The 17920-nt window shown below is 43.5% G+C and overlaps 1 protein-coding gene across 1 annotated transcript in view; it reads right to left on the bottom strand.

Moving 5' to 3' along the window:
• sspo (SCO-spondin) overlaps positions 1-17920 on the bottom strand; it is an 83517-nt gene that overhangs the window by 20863 nt on the left and 44734 nt on the right. Inside the window, exons 79-106 of the mRNA XM_028005826.1 lie at positions 17436-17606; positions 17101-17301; positions 16909-17008; positions 16596-16816; positions 16304-16456; positions 15078-15244; positions 14848-14993; positions 14543-14763; positions 14424-14459; positions 13055-13219; positions 12041-12247; positions 11794-11961; positions 11427-11561; positions 10614-10851; positions 10059-10211; positions 9906-9952; positions 8786-8956; positions 8150-8326; positions 7800-7955; positions 7502-7626; positions 6987-7126; positions 6197-6243; positions 5880-6119; positions 4939-5100; positions 1789-1905; positions 1549-1687; positions 1181-1377; positions 921-1091 (exon numbers count right to left, since the gene is read on the bottom strand). Coding sequence (XP_027861627.1) covers positions 921-1091; positions 1181-1377; positions 1549-1687; positions 1789-1905; positions 4939-5100; positions 5880-6119; positions 6197-6243; positions 6987-7126; positions 7502-7626; positions 7800-7955; positions 8150-8326; positions 8786-8956; positions 9906-9952; positions 10059-10211; positions 10614-10851; positions 11427-11561; positions 11794-11961; positions 12041-12247; positions 13055-13219; positions 14424-14459; positions 14543-14763; positions 14848-14993; positions 15078-15244; positions 16304-16456; positions 16596-16816; positions 16909-17008; positions 17101-17301; positions 17436-17606 — 4371 coding nt within the window. The remainder of the gene's footprint in view (positions 1-920; positions 1092-1180; positions 1378-1548; positions 1688-1788; positions 1906-4938; positions 5101-5879; positions 6120-6196; positions 6244-6986; positions 7127-7501; positions 7627-7799; positions 7956-8149; positions 8327-8785; positions 8957-9905; positions 9953-10058; positions 10212-10613; positions 10852-11426; positions 11562-11793; positions 11962-12040; positions 12248-13054; positions 13220-14423; positions 14460-14542; positions 14764-14847; positions 14994-15077; positions 15245-16303; positions 16457-16595; positions 16817-16908; positions 17009-17100; positions 17302-17435; positions 17607-17920) is intronic.

Below are 17920 nucleotides of genomic sequence, written 5' to 3'. Positions count from 1 at the left end.
AGCTGCTGTGGTTCACTTCCACACTGCACTGAGTCAAAGGAACCAAACCCTTTGAAAAGCCTGTTCACCTCCTCACCTGCGGGGGCGCTGCACCAAGACCCACTGAAGAAAACGACATCAAAACCTCTGAAGGAGACACTGAGCGCAGCTTCCTTTTTCACCAAGTGAAAACAAAAATGAACTGGCATCAGATTTTAATCCTAGAATTTCTCTATTACCTTCAGCAGAAGAACGCAAAACATTTCTCCATTTACGCTTTAGTTACCCAGAATGCCCTGTGCTATAATCTGCTTCCTGGTATTGGAGCGGTCTCAGGTCTGCTTGGCATTCACATATACATTTAAACGGCAACAGAGTTGCTAAACTAAACAGCAGAGGTGTGAATGAACCTTTCATGTATTTGTCTTTAACATCAAAGCAAGTTTTACAATGTCACAAACAGAATTGGATAATGTGCCTTGCAGAACTATTCATCATTCCTTTTCATTTAACGACCTGTGTACAGCTATACGTATGGAATTAGAAGCAACCCAAAGAAATGCATAATCTGAAAAGTGGGGTTCATTTGTACTGAACTCCTCTGAGGCAATATTTCTGTAGAACCACTTTACACTGTTATCAAAGCTGGACCTTCTTTGCACATCAATAGACTTAAATTCTTGTCTGTTCTTCATTGCAAGATATTTCTAACTCAGTCAGACTGCATAGAGTGTGTCAGTGAGTATCCTGCACTTAGCTTCTCCTTCCATCTTTAACTCTGACACTGTTTCTCTGTCTCTGTCATACAATGAGGTTTTGAGTGACCAGAATTTAAAAAGTTCCACAGGTATGAAGACCTGTGCAAAGCAGTTAATAGACAATCACTTTCTGCATCTCTCTCTCTCTCTCTGTGTGTGTGTGTGTGTGTGTGTTTGCTTTACCAGGTAAGCAGCTGTTGGTGTTACAGACAGTCTGCTGTTTGAGTGGTCCAACACACGCCGCCCCACCAGGCTCTGCTTCTTGAAGGATCGTCTTGTTCCGCGTTGACACCCCTCCGCCACAGGTGCTGCTGCATTCGCTCCAGGATGACCACTCGCTTAACAAACAACCCTCTGAGGGAATGAAGGAGTCGGATCGATAAACCTTTAACTCCAAAGGGAATGGAGGTGGAGTATCATGAGGGCTTGAGACTGCTGCAGACCTGGACAGGATGGCAGATTGCAGCTCTCAGTCTGGGTGGTGGCAGCACATGGGGGACCGTCCTGTGTGTCCTGGCAGCTCCGTGTCCTGGTTCTTTGTCCGGGTCCACAGGACACCGAGCAGGAGCTCCACGGGCCCCAAGGTTCATAAACTGGACAGGGAATCGTGGTGCACACCAGAGTGCCGTTCTCACACACACTGCCCACAGAGAGGGACGGGAGAGGCTGAGGACGTTTTCTTACACAGAAAATATACAAACACAACGTACGAATCTAGGTTGTTCAAATGAATTCGGTTCAGTAGTCATCTCGTTGTTACAGGTTTGACCTTTGAAGATCAAGAATCCTCGTCACAGAGAGCGGTTCTCACCAAGTGTTACATTCAATGGCAAGCTCCTCTTTAGGGCTGAACTCCGCAGTCCCATTGCCTGATGGGATTCCACAGCGACACTGGCTCACCGGGACGCAGCGGCTGTCCTGCAGCAACTGGCCATCAGGACATCGACAGCCTGGCGATACGGAAAAGATGTAACAGGAAAGAAAGAATCAAGAAACAATGAAGCATGTTATTGTAGAATGATATTAAGGTAAAGTTAGCTTTGATGTTCACCTGAGTGACAGCTTCCTTGCAGACACTGCACATGTTCCCACAAGTCTGCACAGCTGCGAGGACAACGATTAGCACAGCTGTCCTGGTAGATCCGCTGCCTGTCCTCACAGCGCTCACCTGAGACACAGGTGAGGATGTTATGTTTTAGATGTCATGTTTACATACGAGTGATCATCCAGAGATCCTGATCATCCATTGGAACAAGGTTCTCTTACCATTCCAGAAAATAAAGTAGATAAAACATATTAGTCCTATAAGTAATGAAGTATTGAATAGCAGAAGCTATTCTGAATGCTTCTCTTGTACTTCCTTGTATTATAGTTTTTAAAAGACATCAAAATCTTTCAGATAGTTTGAATTATCCAGAGCACTTCCACTACAACATAAGCCAAATTAAATTCAGACTTGATTTGTGAGCTGCTCACGTCCTGCAATATGTACAGAAACCATCTCATGATTTAATTCTGTTCTCCCTTTTGATCAGTACATCTCTGATTAAACCTCTCGATTGAGGATTCTGTTAAAAATTAAACTAATGAGGATTGTCCCTGCTGGAGAAGAGTTGCGCCGAAGCTAACAGCTGCCTCACAGTCTGACAGAAACTGTTCACCACCAGACCTCCATCTGCTAGCTCCAAAGCGACTCAGTGACGAACAAAACCCACCAAATGTTCTGCCTGTTGGCTAAAAGTGCTGCTCTTCATGCTGCTCCAATGTTGGACAAACCAAAAAGCAACTGGTATTACTTTATGTTGTGGTATTTATCTTTTTGCATGGCTTAAACTTAAGCGTTCACAGTGCAGAAATGCTAATTGGGAGTAGTGGAAATGGTCCGGAGCCACCATTCATCTCCCTGAACGTTACTTCAAAGCAGGCTGCTAAGCTTCTGACAGAGGCTGGTGTGTAGGATGGAGAATCTCTCAGGTTCTCCATCAGCTTTTTAGCTAATTGTAATTCCTGACAAGACAAGATTTATTTCTTCAACGCCAGTAACCAGCAAAAGACATTTTAATTTTGATCACCATTATCAAAAACATAGTTCAAACACAACAAAGCTTTGCACAGTGCAAACATATATCTAGCAAATATATTCAAAATTACATGCTTGCTGTCCAGTGTTGTTCTGCAATTTTATGTTGCTTTTTGAGTAGTAGAAGCTGCTTCTAGGCATTAATACAAGCAAAAATGTGAGAACTGTTTCAAAATGGGAAAAAAAAAACATTTCCATTATAAACATTAGATCCCAATAGGATGAATCCATGAGTTACAAAGACTGCACATACTGTGTAATGAACTATGAAGCCACAAGGCTTATTATGCTGTGAGCTAATGTGTCGCATGGTGACTCTGCTCTGTTATTTCATTTATGACTAAACTGCTGTCATTTTGTTACAGGCCATATTGGGCTCTGTGCCTCATTTTCATGAGGGTATCCATGACAACTGCAGGATTGTCAATTTCTTCTAGAAAGCAAATATATGTAATTCAACACTTTATCAGTTTTTTTTTTTTTTTTTTTTTAAAAGAGACTAAAACTCAAACTTAAAGTCAAAGGAGAGAAATGTTTACTCTGGAATATTTTAAAGATGAACAATAGTGAATAACTTAATTATTCCTTGTTGCTAAATGAGATGCAGAGGCAGAAAATGTCCCAGTCTTGTTTTAATTTTGTTACAACAGATTAAAATGAATGCTGCTTGTTAAAAACTGAATTAAAATGTCCTATCACATTAAGAACAGTAGTGATGTGGGTGCTGCTTCTAAAAGGTTTCTTTATGCAACAGAAATTTTATAGGAGGAACTACAGTTTTATAGGATTTTCACTGCAGCTGAAGAGCAGATGCTCACATTCATCCTGGTAAACTTTGATTTTCACCCAGTTTATTCAAAATCTTTCACTTTTCCTCCTAACTGCACCAATCCCAGCTGTTAACATGTTCATTTAGAGTTACTAATTTTGCAGTTGAGATGTCTTTTTTTTAACCAAGGGATGGACAAGTTTCCAAATTATCCATACTACACATAATCATTATATTGCAGATGGTGTTGATTTTGGTTGTCAAAATGTTTAATCCATGTCATTGTTAATATGGCTTCTCTGTGGACATAGTCACTGGTACTTGAGGAGTTTTCAGTGCATGACGGCGTCCTCAGTAACTCCTGGTCATCCTAACCAATGTCTTCTCCTCTGAGGTTCTCAGTTTTGGTCAAATGTTTAAAACTTGGACACTGCTGGACGTGCCAAAACAGACTGGCACATTCGAGCTGACTTTGGAATGGGTGAGTTATGGGCTAACATCACACTTCTCAAATTCCTCCGACTTCAGCATTATTGAAAGTTTAAAACTATGTAAGACCATAATCAACAACAAGACCAGACCTTTAACAGCTCAAGCCAAGAGAAAATTGAAAGGCTAGAACTTTGGCAGAAGTTAGTTAATGGCTGCCAAAGTGTGCTTTTTCTGTGTAGCTTGCTAAATAACAGGTGTCCATCAGCAATGTTTGTGGATTAAAGAAAATCCACAATTAATTCAAACTTGTGCACCCAATTACTGTTCTTAAAAATCGACATATTTTATTGTTGTTTCGCTTAAAACAACAATGGGACAGATTCACAGTTTCAAGTTTCAGCATCAGCTTTACACTTTTCAATCTGACCAATAAGCTGCGATTAAAAGGAAACTAAACTTAAAGTAAGTTTTGATCATCTGATTTTAGAACGCATCTAGACGAATAACTGACAACAATAGAGACATAAAAAACAGCGTTCATGTCATTTTCTTAATTTTCTTCTACTTTATTTTGCTGAAATGAAAAAAAAACTTTCAAACAGTTCAAACAAATATTTCTCCTACTTTTTGCACTTTATTCTAATGTATTAATTTCAAGTGACTGAATATTTGCTCTATATTCTTTTCCGTTCTGTGTAGTTGGTCATCACTTTAGTTTGGCAAGTTGTCATATAAATATGAAGCAAATATAGAAAAATATGCTAACATTTCTCCTGAAATACAATCAGTTACAAGCATTAGTGTCTAAACTGGCAGACACTGGGAAGTCTGGCTGGACCCTTATATTTTTGGACCTTTTATGGAGTCTTTAGAGAACATTTTCAGTTTGTTTGGGAACAGCAGGAATAAAGTGGCTGTACCTGGACAGAGTCCAGTGTTGCAGCTCTGGCTCTGCATCTGCCGGCTCCTGCAGCGGGGCCCCGCCGGGGAGGCCAGGGGCCGCCTGTAGCGCTGCCTGACTCCGCCGCTGCACGGCTGTGCACACGCTGTCCAAACACTCCACACACTCCAGTGGCACAGATCTGGAACAGCACAGCCATTAGCACAACCACCACAAACTCTGCCGGGAGTCTCATCACAGCCTCTGTGATAATCACAAGAACTGCGGTGGAAGTGATGGAATGCTCGTTATAATGGCCGTTCTCCTGACTGTTCAGACACTCAGAGAACACATTTATATACAAGTCATGTGTTTTTTGTTTATTAGATGCATCCGGCATAAAGAAAGCCACTGATCAAGGCCGAGTCATTTTAAATATTTCAACAACAAGACGGGTGATTTTCATTCTAATAACTCAGACATAAAACTTGTTTATGTAAATTGAAGGGGAATTGACTTTGCTGAAATATTCACACGCCAAACTCTGTTAATCTGTCTTTATCACATTGAATCACAAACATCAGTGTGTTTTAGTGACCAACACAACCCAGAGAATAACTGTGAATCAGAAGCTGTGTGTTTCATCGTACGGTGTGTGTTCCTAACAGAGGTGACTGACCCTGAGCGACCTTCCCAAGGCGTGTCGTTATGTGACGGCGCCATCAGTAACCTGGCTATATGTTTTCTTATGAAAGCAACACACCAGGTGGGTTTCATCACCACACCGACTGGATGAAATGGGCTTTTTCTGCTTGTCAGACTCTGACATGTCTCCTGAGTCTGCTGCTTTAGAAGTGAGCTCAGTGTCAGCAAAACCAAACATTCCCTCACTGTGGAGTAAAACAAACAAAAAAAAATACTTTTGGCAGAATAAAATAAATTAAAAAATAAAACCACATGTGGCTGAATGAACGGCATCACCTCTGCAGACGGCTGCATCTGGACAGAGCCTGTCCTCCACCAGCGGCCCCGGACATCGGCTCTCCTCCTCTCTCTTGACAGGGAGACCCAAATCGATGTCCAGGCAGGCCCGGAAACGTCTCTGGACGGACGCCAGGTTGGTGCCATTGACAAGCGCCTCCAGGGACGGAGCGAGCTGCTGGGAGGCCAGGGGCGCGCAGGGAGAGCAGGGGGTCCACTGGGACCACTCACTGAGGATCACTGGAAGAGGAACGATCCGGACGGAGCACCGGGTGGGTTGATGGGAGGGGGATCGTTCAGACATTCGGTTTTCTTACCTTCACACTCTCTCATGTCACAATGTAAAGTTCCATCATGGCACAGGCTGGAAAAACATGATGAAAAGATAATAAAAGATAAACTGATTTAGTAGGAACTGCAGGGTGATAATAGTTTTGGATTTTTCGTTATTTCGTTGTGACTTTTGTGTAATTCAGTTATTTTAGTTAGTTTTAATGGTGTGTTTGCCACTTTTAGATAAATATTGTTTAGTTTCACTTTAGTTTTTATCAGTTTTAGTTTTTTTCATACTTTGTTTTTTTTTGGGTGCAGAATTCAAAAAGGTCAAAGGATTGTATTGCTATTATGTATACACTGATTTGGTAATTTTCAAAAAAATCTATTCAATTATTGCTAAATAAGCAACAGTCTGGTGTTTCCTCCTAACTTCTGCTGCCGCCATTATGCAGATTCATGTAAGTACTATTAGTGGAAGTAAACTGCATGTGTGGGAAAAATAAATAAATTTCACAAAAAATTCAAACAGCAAGAAATCCAGAAACACAAAAACAAAAAATATTATATATATAATTTCAGTATGATTTAGTTAATTTTATAAACACACAGTATAGTTTCAGTTAGTTAAAGTTTTCCCTGTTAATTCAAATTTTTATTTAGTTCAGTAAATGAAAAAATGCTTTCAGTTTTTGTTATTTCTTTAGTTTTAGTTAACTATAACAACTGTGGCACAAGGTGGTTAATGAAATCATTAGTGGTGCATATTAGGTTTCAGTCTTCGCTCCGCTCTTTGTGCACAACAAATAATGCAAAACAAAATGTGGCTCTAACCAGGTGCTGCAGTCTATAGTGACCGTGGCCCCTTGAGGGACGATGGTGGGTGTGGGAGGTTCCTCTGAAGCCTGGGGCCACAGGTACATGCAGCCACACTGCTGCAGAGGAACACAGCTGCCGTTCTGCTGCAGGAGGCCCTGGAAGGAAAAGGACAACGTGACTCCGTGAACCATTCGTTTTCTTTCAGGCGGCTTCATACAAAAAGGATAAAACTACCCAAATGGGTCATTTTTATTTTTGTAAGTTTTCTAAAATGTCAAAAATCTCAAAATTTCAGATTTTTTGCAGAAATGTACTGATATTTTTTTCCCTTCTATCTACAATAACCTTTGTTGTAAATTTGTTTTTTTTTGTTCAAGGCTAATTAATTTTACGGTCAAATTAATTCAACATCATTTAAATTCACGTAAATGATGTGAATTTTTAAAAACAGTTTTATATGTTTTTCTTCATACAGTATTATATTTTGTATATAAAATAAAATGAAATCAGATTATTGAGTAGAAGTTGACCTGAGGGCAGTAGCAGCCAGGTGTGCACTCCCTGACCCCCAGACAAAGATCTTCTCTGCCCATCAGAGCACACTGCTTCTCACAAGGTGCTCCGCATGCCGAGTAAACAAACGGGGCTTCGCAGCCTGCAAACAGGGAGACACAACAATTCATATGAGTCTTTGATTTTATTATCGTGCACAAACTTCACAGCACAGAAAGTGCCACACAAACAGAATCACTCAATCAGACACAGCGGGGAAGAAAGTGAAAGGGAAGAGCCCAGTAAGCAGGAGAACCTGCAGAAAACCTAACTTACCGTCACACTGACTGAGGCTGCACGCCTGGCTCTGGGTTTCTACAGGAGTGCACTGCTGCCCCCCGGTGGCCGAGGTGAGCGCTACGCGATATCGCTGCTGCCTCTGAGACTCACACGAGCAGTGAGACCAAACGCTCCACGCGGACATGGGACATTCTGGAAAAACAAAACAGTTCAGGAGTTCTTCTATACACATTTATTTCTGTGTCTTGTAACGTGGCAAAAAATAACAAATTGCAAAGCAAAAGCTAAATAACATTTGGAATATTTGAAAATAATACTAATTAATATTTCCTTGCAGCTTAACGACATCACAATACGTCTTATTGTGGGTTTTTGTGGCTGTGTACCGGGACACGGTCGCTGGTAACACAGCTGGGTCTCCTCTCTGTTCCTCACTGCCTCGGCCTCAGGGGGGCACGCCGCGTCCCCTCCCTCGTCACACACACACGCCCTGCGTCGCCACACCGACCCGGCGCCGCAGCTCCGGGAGCACGGTGACCATGGCGACCATGGACAAAGGTCATCTGGAAGGGAATAAAGAAATCAAAGAGATAAAAGGGGGAGCTGATATTTGAAGTTATCCAAACAGGAAGCAGCAGCAGGTTGAGAGGTTCAGCCTGGTGTGTTTTAGTAAGCTGCTCAGGGGAAGGTGCCAAACTTGAGGCCCGCGGCCCAGGACCAGCCCATTATATCCATTTTTTGTGGCCCTCTAAACTTCAGAAAGCCACATAAACACAAGTTCAAGATAACTGCTGTCTGCTTAAATATTATTTTATCAATCAAATCAGTGACTATTTGTACGAGGCCAAATGACTTAGATGTGAAAAGATGTAAAATATTATTTATTAAGAATTGCAAACTGAATCATTTATTCATATTAATCTACACATTATGACACAAACCTTTAAGCCCTTTAAGGACTTTCATGATCTACATATGACCTAAGATGAAAATGATTTTGACGCCCCCCGGTGTATACCAACCCAGACACGGCGGCGTCTGGCAGTGCTGCGTTTCTCTGGCCGCTCCGCTGCAGTGAGAGCCGTTGTTTCGTGGCGGGGGGTTGATGCAGGCTCGGGTTCTGACCCGCGTCCCTTGGCTGCAGGTCACTGAGCAGTCAGACCACACTGACCAGGGCGTCCAGGCACCGTCAACTGCAAACACAAAGCGTCCGGGCTGCCACCATTTCCTGAGGTATCAGAGTTTTAGACATGGGGGAGAGGATTCCCTCCAATTCCATCTGGAGGCGTCACACTCACCTAAAAAAAGGATTATTGTAGAGAAACGTATGTATACGAGAAGGAAAATGCAACAAATGGAGGAAAAAAGCTGACTTAAGTTGCTTCGACAGAAACAAAACTCCTCTTCTCCAAAGTCCAAAAGCTCCTCCTATTGTACCTGAAACATGTTTTCTATTGCTTGGCTATCATAACTATTGAGCGCGCCGAAATATAAGCCACAGTCACCAACTTTGAAAAAGTAAAACATAAAACTGGACTGTACTTGTCTTCCTGCAGATGTCAATGAGATTTTTTTACTTTTAATGAAACATGTACCGTTTACCACAAAACTGAGTTTTACCGAACAAAAAAACTGCATATTAAACACATGGATCATGAACGACTTTTACCACTTCACAAGTTTGCAGCAGATAGAAAGAAAACTTTGCTGTCCGAGAGCTTTCCCTTCTAGACTCACACTCACAAAATTCTGACCAATCACAATAGTTTAACAAGCAGAAAGAGTTGACAAGTTCACCAGCAGGGTTAAGACAAGACGAGGTGGACGACAAGCAGCTGAGAACAAGATAACGTGATTTTCTTCATGCGATTGCATTTAGTCAGCTCTACCCGACCAAACTGGGCTCCTTAGCTTAAGATTTATGAGAGTCTGGTTCTATTAGTGAGCTCACAAAGTTTGGATTTTCTTTACTTTTTCTGGCACAGTTAGAGCAAAGCCTGAGAAGCACAATATGGTGTTTGTAAAACCTTAACTGGTCATAGTGCAGCATGAATGCAATTCAATGACTAACCAAGTTACAAATTATTATTTGTCACCGTTCCCCGACCTTCAGGTCATCATTAGAGTGAATCTAGTGTCTACCTCTGCAGTCGATGTCTTGGCAGTAGATTCCCTCTGGGGTACAAATGCTGAGAAAGAAAACAGAGCATGGAAAAATGTGAGCAAATGTTGATGCCTGAGCAGAAACGCCCTCTGCTGATCCCGGCTCCGAACTTTCCTCCTCTTCTATCTCACCATTGCTGACACTCTCCCTGCAGCCAGGTGTCTCCCACTCTCAGTTCCTCTTCACCATGAAGGCAGAGAGGGGGGCAGGGTCCAGGGTTGCACGGTTTGTGCTGAACCTCCTCAAAGTTGCAGTCTGCTCCTTCGGTCTCCGGGACCCGGGATCTGACACAACGTATGACACGGACTCAGCAAAGAAACTGTTTCTTGCTTCTCTGCCTAACAGAAAAATGGTAATAAGTAACTACAATGCAAAGCAGTTGCTTACTACTTTGCATTGTAGTAATGCAAAGTAGTAAGTATTGCATTGCAACGTGTCAATGCAATGACACGTTGCATTGAACTTATACTACAAATATTAACAGAAGGCTGCAGATGCATGTTATTTCCACTTTCAGTCAACATATTAAACCATCATTGCTGGAAAAGTTTATTCTGCAAGTGAGCCCCTAAAGGATGAATCCTTCTTTACCCCTACAGACACAACACTGTTCAGTAAAAGACTAAAGTGGTTTACTGGCACGTAAGGCAAAATGCCAACCCAACTCAGAGTGTCCACTACCTCACCTGTATCTGGTTCTCAGGCCCCGCCCACAGGAAGTGCTGCAGGCTGCCCAGCTGGACCACGAGCTCCACGCGCAGGCAGGCAGGCAGCTGTGATTGGTGCAGAGCAGCCGGCCGTCGGAGCAGCTGCAGTTGTTGCAGTTCACCCGGTGCCAGCTGCTGGCCGCCCACACGTCGCCCAGCGAGTCCACGCAGTCGCACTGCCACAGCTCCACACACACACCGTCCTGCTGCAACCGACCTGAACAGACACACACGGCAAAACCTGCTCTAAAACTCAGCAGGTTTCAGGGCGTTTCAACACGCTGGAGATCCTGATCTGCATCTAGTCAAAACACAAAATATTAGTAAATAGACCATAATACTGTATAATATCCAAGTATAATCCTGGATTAAATGCAGTTATTTTATCTAACAAAAAATATTAGTTTTGATGAGATTAAAATAAAAAAATGTGTTTCCTAATATTAGTCATTTAAATAAAATCCCTGGGGAAGATAAATGATTCATCTTCCAGAACAGATTTTAGACAGAGCTTTGACAATTTATGATACAAAAATCTATGTGAATCAAAGAAGCCATAAAATATCCTACAAAATATTTTAATAAACCAGCTTTCATCTAGTTATACACGCTTCACGTGAACCTTTAAAGACGTGTTTAAATCTGATCCAAGTGAACATCAGCAGGAATAATTCATGCCTGTCCAACACCTCAAGGAAACATCACCTATGATACAAAACAAACACAAACAAAGACATGCAGCCGAGCTGACCGAGCTGACTGAGCTGACCGAGCGTGGAGCCGGTTCAGTACCTTGAGGGCAGCGGCAGCCGGGCTGACATTCGGCGTTGCCCTGGCAGTCGATGCCCTGCTGGAGATCTGAGCAGCGCTGAGGACACTGGTTGGCACACGACACAAACTCCTGGCCCGTCGAACAGCCTCCATCATCTGACGGCACACACACACACACACATACACACACACGAGCACACCCACACACAGAAGGTCATGAATGTCCTGGGGATGCTGCCGGCTCCGTTTCTGCATCTCATGCCTCCCCAAGAATGCTGACTTTTCCAACATGGCCATATGCTGACTTAATGAGGCTTTGTCTGTGTGCAGGATGAGGACGTGGAAAGGTCGCAGTGATCTACACATGGTGTGTTCCGCTCAGCCTCACCACAAGGTTTGGTGTTGCACGGCTTGACCTGGTTCTTCTCCCCCACGCACTTCTTTCCCCCGTTCTTGGGCGGGGGGCTGGAGCAGGAGCGGGTGCGGATGGAGCGACCACCGCCGCAGCGCTGGTCACAGCGGGACCAGGGACTCCACCTGGACCAGCCTCCGTCCACTGTTTCACAGCGACACGTCAGGCAGTTGGCTCAAACTTCACCGTGAAGCGCACTGGTTGAGCGAGGCGCCGCACTGACCTCTGCAGGGCCGGATGTTACAGAAGCGATGCTCCAGGTTCCCTCCAACAATGTCCTCACACCAGGAACCGTTACCAGCAGGCTGGAGGAAGGTTCGGATCCTCTGCTGGTGACCCACCCCACAGGACCGAGAGCAGGACCCCCACAACCCCCACTCCATCCAGGAGCAGTTCCTTGGAGGGCAGGTGGCTCCTACACACACCTCACCTGCAGTTTAGAACAGAGTGTGGTGCAAACGGTACAAATCTTTGCAGCTCATTCCCATTGTCTGATAATTAAACTTTGCTTTTTCTTCTGCTTGTTTATTCAGATTATGTTGACAGAGAAAAAATGAAGACTACTGCAGTATACCGCAGACTACTGGAGCACCGATTGCAGTTTACTGGCCAATTACTGATCGATGATCTCTAAAAAAATCAATTCCAATTTTGCCCGATGACAATTTTTTAAATTTTATAACAGTTTTGTCAGCTTGATAAGATCAATTTCATATGTAAGTATTGGGCGATCACACAAAACCTGGGTGCACCCTTACTACACGTTATATGACGTCTTTCCTGGTATACAGTTCAATGCCAAATGTAGCTTAAATTTGTACTCATCTCGTCACAGTACAAACTTAAATGCCAGCGGATTTTTGGGGATTTTCTTTTGGGAGGTCAACTCCAAGGTCATCATAAACTTTGACCAGTTGAAGAAATCCATGTTTCACTGAGGATGATGAGCAGAGTCAGTCTTCTGACAAAAAGCTCACAAATATGAACTATAGTACTCTGTAGCATAAATCTCCCAAAGATATATTAAAGTTTGTGGTTCTAACTTCAGAAAGAGTGAAAAAGGGCCTCTGTAACTGTTTTACCAAACAGGTTGGTTTTCTTTGGAACTAACCACGCCCGCTGTTCCTTAATTATTGCTACATTTAAAAATCACAATACATAAAAAAATCGAAGGTAGGGTTTGTTCTGAGAGAAACCTGCCAGAATTGACCCGGAGAGGGAACTGTGACAGTCAGACCTGGACACTGGGGCAGGTTGCACGCCTTCTCCTGGTGAGCGCTTCCAGAGCAGGGAGGTTTGGCACACAGTCGATGACGAGACTTTACAGCAGGGGTCTGAACGTCGGTGCAGGTTTTGGTGCAGGAGCTCCACAGCGACCATGAAGAGAAGCCAGAATCCTCCTCTAAAGGAGACGGTAAGAAAGGCGCTGAAGTAACTTTGGTTCTTGAGATCCAGTGGTGATTCTGACCATTAACCAGCCAGTCAGAAAGACAAGGGTCTGGTCTTTATCATTAAACACAACAACAAAAAAGTGCTACCACTTTAAGAAAAAGTAAGTCATTTTAAGTCTTTTGGTCTTTCCCATCTTAAGCGAGGTTGATATTTTCAGCAGATAACAGGAAGGTTGAATGGCAGACTAAAAGTGGTTCATCTTTTTAAAATTCCAGCCTCTTAAAAAGGTTAAAGTGTAACTAATCTCCAAATTAACTTTTTTGTTTAGCTGATGAATATAAACAGGTTACCAAGGTTTCTACATGTGTCTCTCTGTGAATTTCGACATTTTTGTGTTAACTTGTTTTGTTAATTACCTGTTAGTTTAGGAATCTAGATCAAACTTAGAAAGTACCATCTACTTTATAGAATCAAACATGGAGAACCAACAACTAATTTTAGCAGAACAAGAATCCAGAGAAACTTTACTAGTTTGTAAATTATGGACTACTTATTCTCAATCTTATTAAACATGGGGAACCAATATGTAGTTCTATACTTTTACTTTTTTGTTGTTTTTTTTGTTTTGTTGTTTTGTTTGTATTAAGTTCGAAGTGGTGCAAAGCACGTTGAACTGCCTTTGGCTGAAAATATGCTACATAAATAAAATTATCTTACCTAGTTCTGCAATAATGGCCTAAAACCATCTCTGCGCTAACCGTCTTAGTTTGCCAGGTGGCTACTGCAGTTCAATTCTCCTATTGTTTACATCAATTTACATCACACAATACTGTGTTTGGGTATAAAACCATCTCACTCAGACACATGGTTATGTCAGGGGGGGTTAGTTATACTAGTTATGCTAACAGTGCTAATCGCTAACATAAGAGGCTAATCTCAACCGAGATCTTTATTTACATGGTGTTTTTTCTGCACTAACAAAAACAGGTAAGCTGAAATTTTTTTAAATGTCATTTTGTCTTCTAGTTTTATAGCTCTTAAAGCGAAATTAGAATTAGCTGAAATTGCAGTTGGTAGGTCAAAGCTGATTGAAAAACAGAGAATGAGTATAAACTACAAAAATAAGATCAGACCATCTCTAGAGAAATCGACCAGCATGTACAGTAAAATGAAGAATAAGAAGATAAATGTTTAAATTAAAGCAAAGATGCTACCTGGAATAGTTGGTTCCACTGTTGGAACAACAGGAGCTGGAAAAAAAAAAAACAATTAAGTCTTGTAACCATAGAACAAATCATTTCATCAACAAGCTTTCTCTCAGGTTAACCCCCACCTGGACAGTCAGGGGCCTGGCAATAGGTGGTCTCCTGGCGGGGCCCCTGACAGTCTCTCCCACCGTGGGCTGGGGCCGGCTTTGTGCAGGTCCTGGACCGAGTTTTCACTCCCAGACCTCCACAGGAAAGCGAGCAGGGGCTCCAGAGGCCCCAGGGTGACAACCCGCCGTCGATGGGGCAGAGCTCCAGGGAACAGTTCCACCTGCCATGCTCACAGCAGCTACAGGACACAGAACCCGATCCCAGGGTAAATCGTAGAGCTGTTCAGCAGAACAGACTGAATTAAACAACACTTTGGACTCACCAGGTGCTGCAGTCATGCGTCAGTGCATCTCCAGACATGAGCTCCATCCCTTCTGAGACGTTGTTGGACAGCAGAGATGATACGGGTGTGACAGACACGCTCTGCAGGTGGGCCAGGAACTCTCCATCCACCAGACAAGGACACTCCTGAAACACACAAACCACATGGGGTCAGTTTGTTCCGTCTCAACCCGTCCTCAACTGCCCAGCCTGAAGTTGCTCAGGACCCACCGGTGTACACGTTCCACGGTGCTGGTAGGTGTGCGGGGGGCAGTGACAGCCTTCCTCACAGCTGTCAGAGTAGCAGCCCTCTCTGCCACTGACCTGAGCGCAACTGAAGGGACAGCCCTCTCCACGCTCACACTCCCTGTACAGCTTACCGGGGGGGCAGCCCACATCTTTGCAACGGCGTGCAAAAAACACACGCAAGTCATTTTATTTGTGTAGCAGCATTTTTCAAAGGATGACAAAGTACTGCAGAAACGAGGAGGAACACAGCATGATAAAATGTGTAAAAACATCTAAGTGAATACATTTTTTTAAAAGCTGCAGTGTTTAACTTTTACAAAAATCAGTTTTTCCCATATTTGTTAAAACTGTCACCATAACAGTGTGCTGTTACAACATTATGAGACATAATCTGTGAAAAGATCGAGTCCTCCACCTTCTCTCAGTGCTACTGTAGCGGTTCGAAAGAAAACAACCAATCAGAGCCAGGAGGAGGGTCTTAGCGCTGGTAATCAACCTTGTGAACGCAAAGCTAAATGTGCTAATGGCAGAAAAACAACTTACAGTTACAGAGCTTTGCTAACTAGCCTTAGCATTCCTGGTGGGCTGTATTGGTTAACCAGCTGTAGTGTAGCACAGAGCAAGTGGGACGATGTGAGCAGCTCACACGCGAGAGTGATTGAGCACCAAAACCTTCCTCCTTTCTCTGATTGGTTGTTTCTGACTAGTGGTGTGTTTCTGCAGTTAGTACTGGGAGCACAGGGAGAAGGAGCTAAAGGTTTTCACAGGTAAAACAGGAAAAATCATTTCAGGATCAAAAAGTTGGATCAGCTTTATGGAATGATGCTCCAGGAATATGAAGCTGTCAAAGCAACACACCACATTTCACAAGTTTAACTGAACAGACTGATCTTTGATACCTGGGTATCAATTATAACACAAGTAATGTTTTCAGAAGTAAATAAATTATTTCTGTCTCCCAGTCAAGGTGGACAGAATACAAAATGCAAAAGCCCCAAAACAAAAATACAATTGTATATCATCAGCACACAGAGACATAATCTATTGAGACTACATTGAGCTGGAATAGAGTAGAGACCAAAATGGGATCTTGAGGAACTTCACAAAACAATCCGTGCCATTCCCCGTGACTTTATTCCTGCAGACATAGAAATCTGACTGAATGTCACGTTGGAAATCACACATAAGGTTCAGAAACTCAGACCCACCGAGGCAGACTTGTGTGTTGCACATTTTGCTTTGGCGACTGACGCCATGGCAAGGTGGAGAGGTGCAGGTACGAGAACGGGACTGCTGCCCTCCGCCGCAGCTCACCGAGCAAGAAGACCACTGAGACCAGAGCAGCCAAGGGCCCACCGAGTCTGGACACAAAATAGACCACAACTCACAGGATGAATTAACAACAAAAAAAGACAAAAACTCTAAATATTCTGTGTAAAGTTTGCAGTTAAACTGAAGGTAGAATAAATTTTGAAATGCTAGCTTGTATTAGACGACTACCTGTGCACATTTGCATGTTGCAGTCCTTCTTCTGCTCCGCTGCACCCAGGCAGCCTCTGCCGCCGGCCTGAGGGGCCGGGTTGTCGCAGAGACGCCTCCTGAACGTCACGCCTCCGCCACAAGGAAGGGAGCACTCGGTCCAGGCTCCCCATTGGCCCCAGCCCCCATCCACATGGCAACCGGGGACAGACTGGCACTGCAAAACGCCACCCTCACACGAGCTGAGGAATAAAGAAGCATAAAAAGATGAGGAATCGATACTGAACTGTTCAAAGTTCTGAACAGATTGTCATCGTTGGAGAGACAGGTTTACCAGTTTTTACAGTTACTGATGATGATATCCCCTGGATTTGCAAACTGCCAGTCATATCCACCAGGCCACACCCATGACGCATTCCTGGAACCCAAACCATCTTGGCAGAGAAATACACAGTTTTATGTTTCTGACATGAACAAATCTCCGTTTTTGATTCTTTCAAGCTAGTAAATGGAAGACGTGTCGAACCAGCAGCTGAGCCATTGTGGTATTTGCAGCGGCACTCCTGTCTCTCCACGCACACTTCATCCTGCAGCAGCATGTCGCCTGGACAACCGCAGGTCCGCATGCACCGGGGGGAGTCCAAGCAGTCCGTGTCATCGTGGAGATCTGAACAGGAGCGAGCGCAAGGCTTCCCACACGGCCATTCCTCCTGACCACCACCACAGTCTGAGAAACATAAATGAATCTAACTTTTAACAAAGACGCTCTACGGCGTGTGAAGAGGCAGCTTCTCAGACTTTGTGAGCATCTCTGTGTTTAAACACAGTTACAGTCAGAATGAAACCTCTCAGTGGGCTGACCTGAGCAGACAGTGGAGTTGTCGTGACATCTGCGGCTCTGCCGGCTCTCGCCCAGACAGGGGAGGCCACCAAACCTGGCAGGGGGACTGTTACACTGTCTGGTACGAATGGACGAGCCGGCGCACTCATCACATTCTGACCAGGCAGACCAGGAACTCCAGGAACCATGAACTATCAGTGGAACACACACAAAAAAACTGTAAAACAGGCATCTGAGTGAATAAATAACTGACATGAATGATCCCATCAGCATATCTGTCAGAGACGACTAAAAGTGAAAGAATACACAGTGGAATCAAAAGTAAGTGTAAGCAAAGCAGCCCAGCTAACCCGGAGTAAAATTGGAAAACCCAAAGGTCTTTGGGTTTTTACTGAAAGTCTTCCTTGCAATGGGAATCATACTTTCTGCTATAATAAAAGCTTTTCCATGTATGTAAATATCTGGTTTGTGAGATATCTGAAGTTTTATATGTTTTTCTTGAGAA

Source organism: Xiphophorus couchianus, chromosome 21, assembly GCF_001444195.1.
Source record: "Xiphophorus couchianus chromosome 21, X_couchianus-1.0, whole genome shotgun sequence".
Taxonomy (NCBI): domain Eukaryota; kingdom Metazoa; phylum Chordata; class Actinopteri; order Cyprinodontiformes; family Poeciliidae; genus Xiphophorus; species Xiphophorus couchianus.
This window is presented reverse-complemented; position numbering and strand designations above follow the sequence as displayed.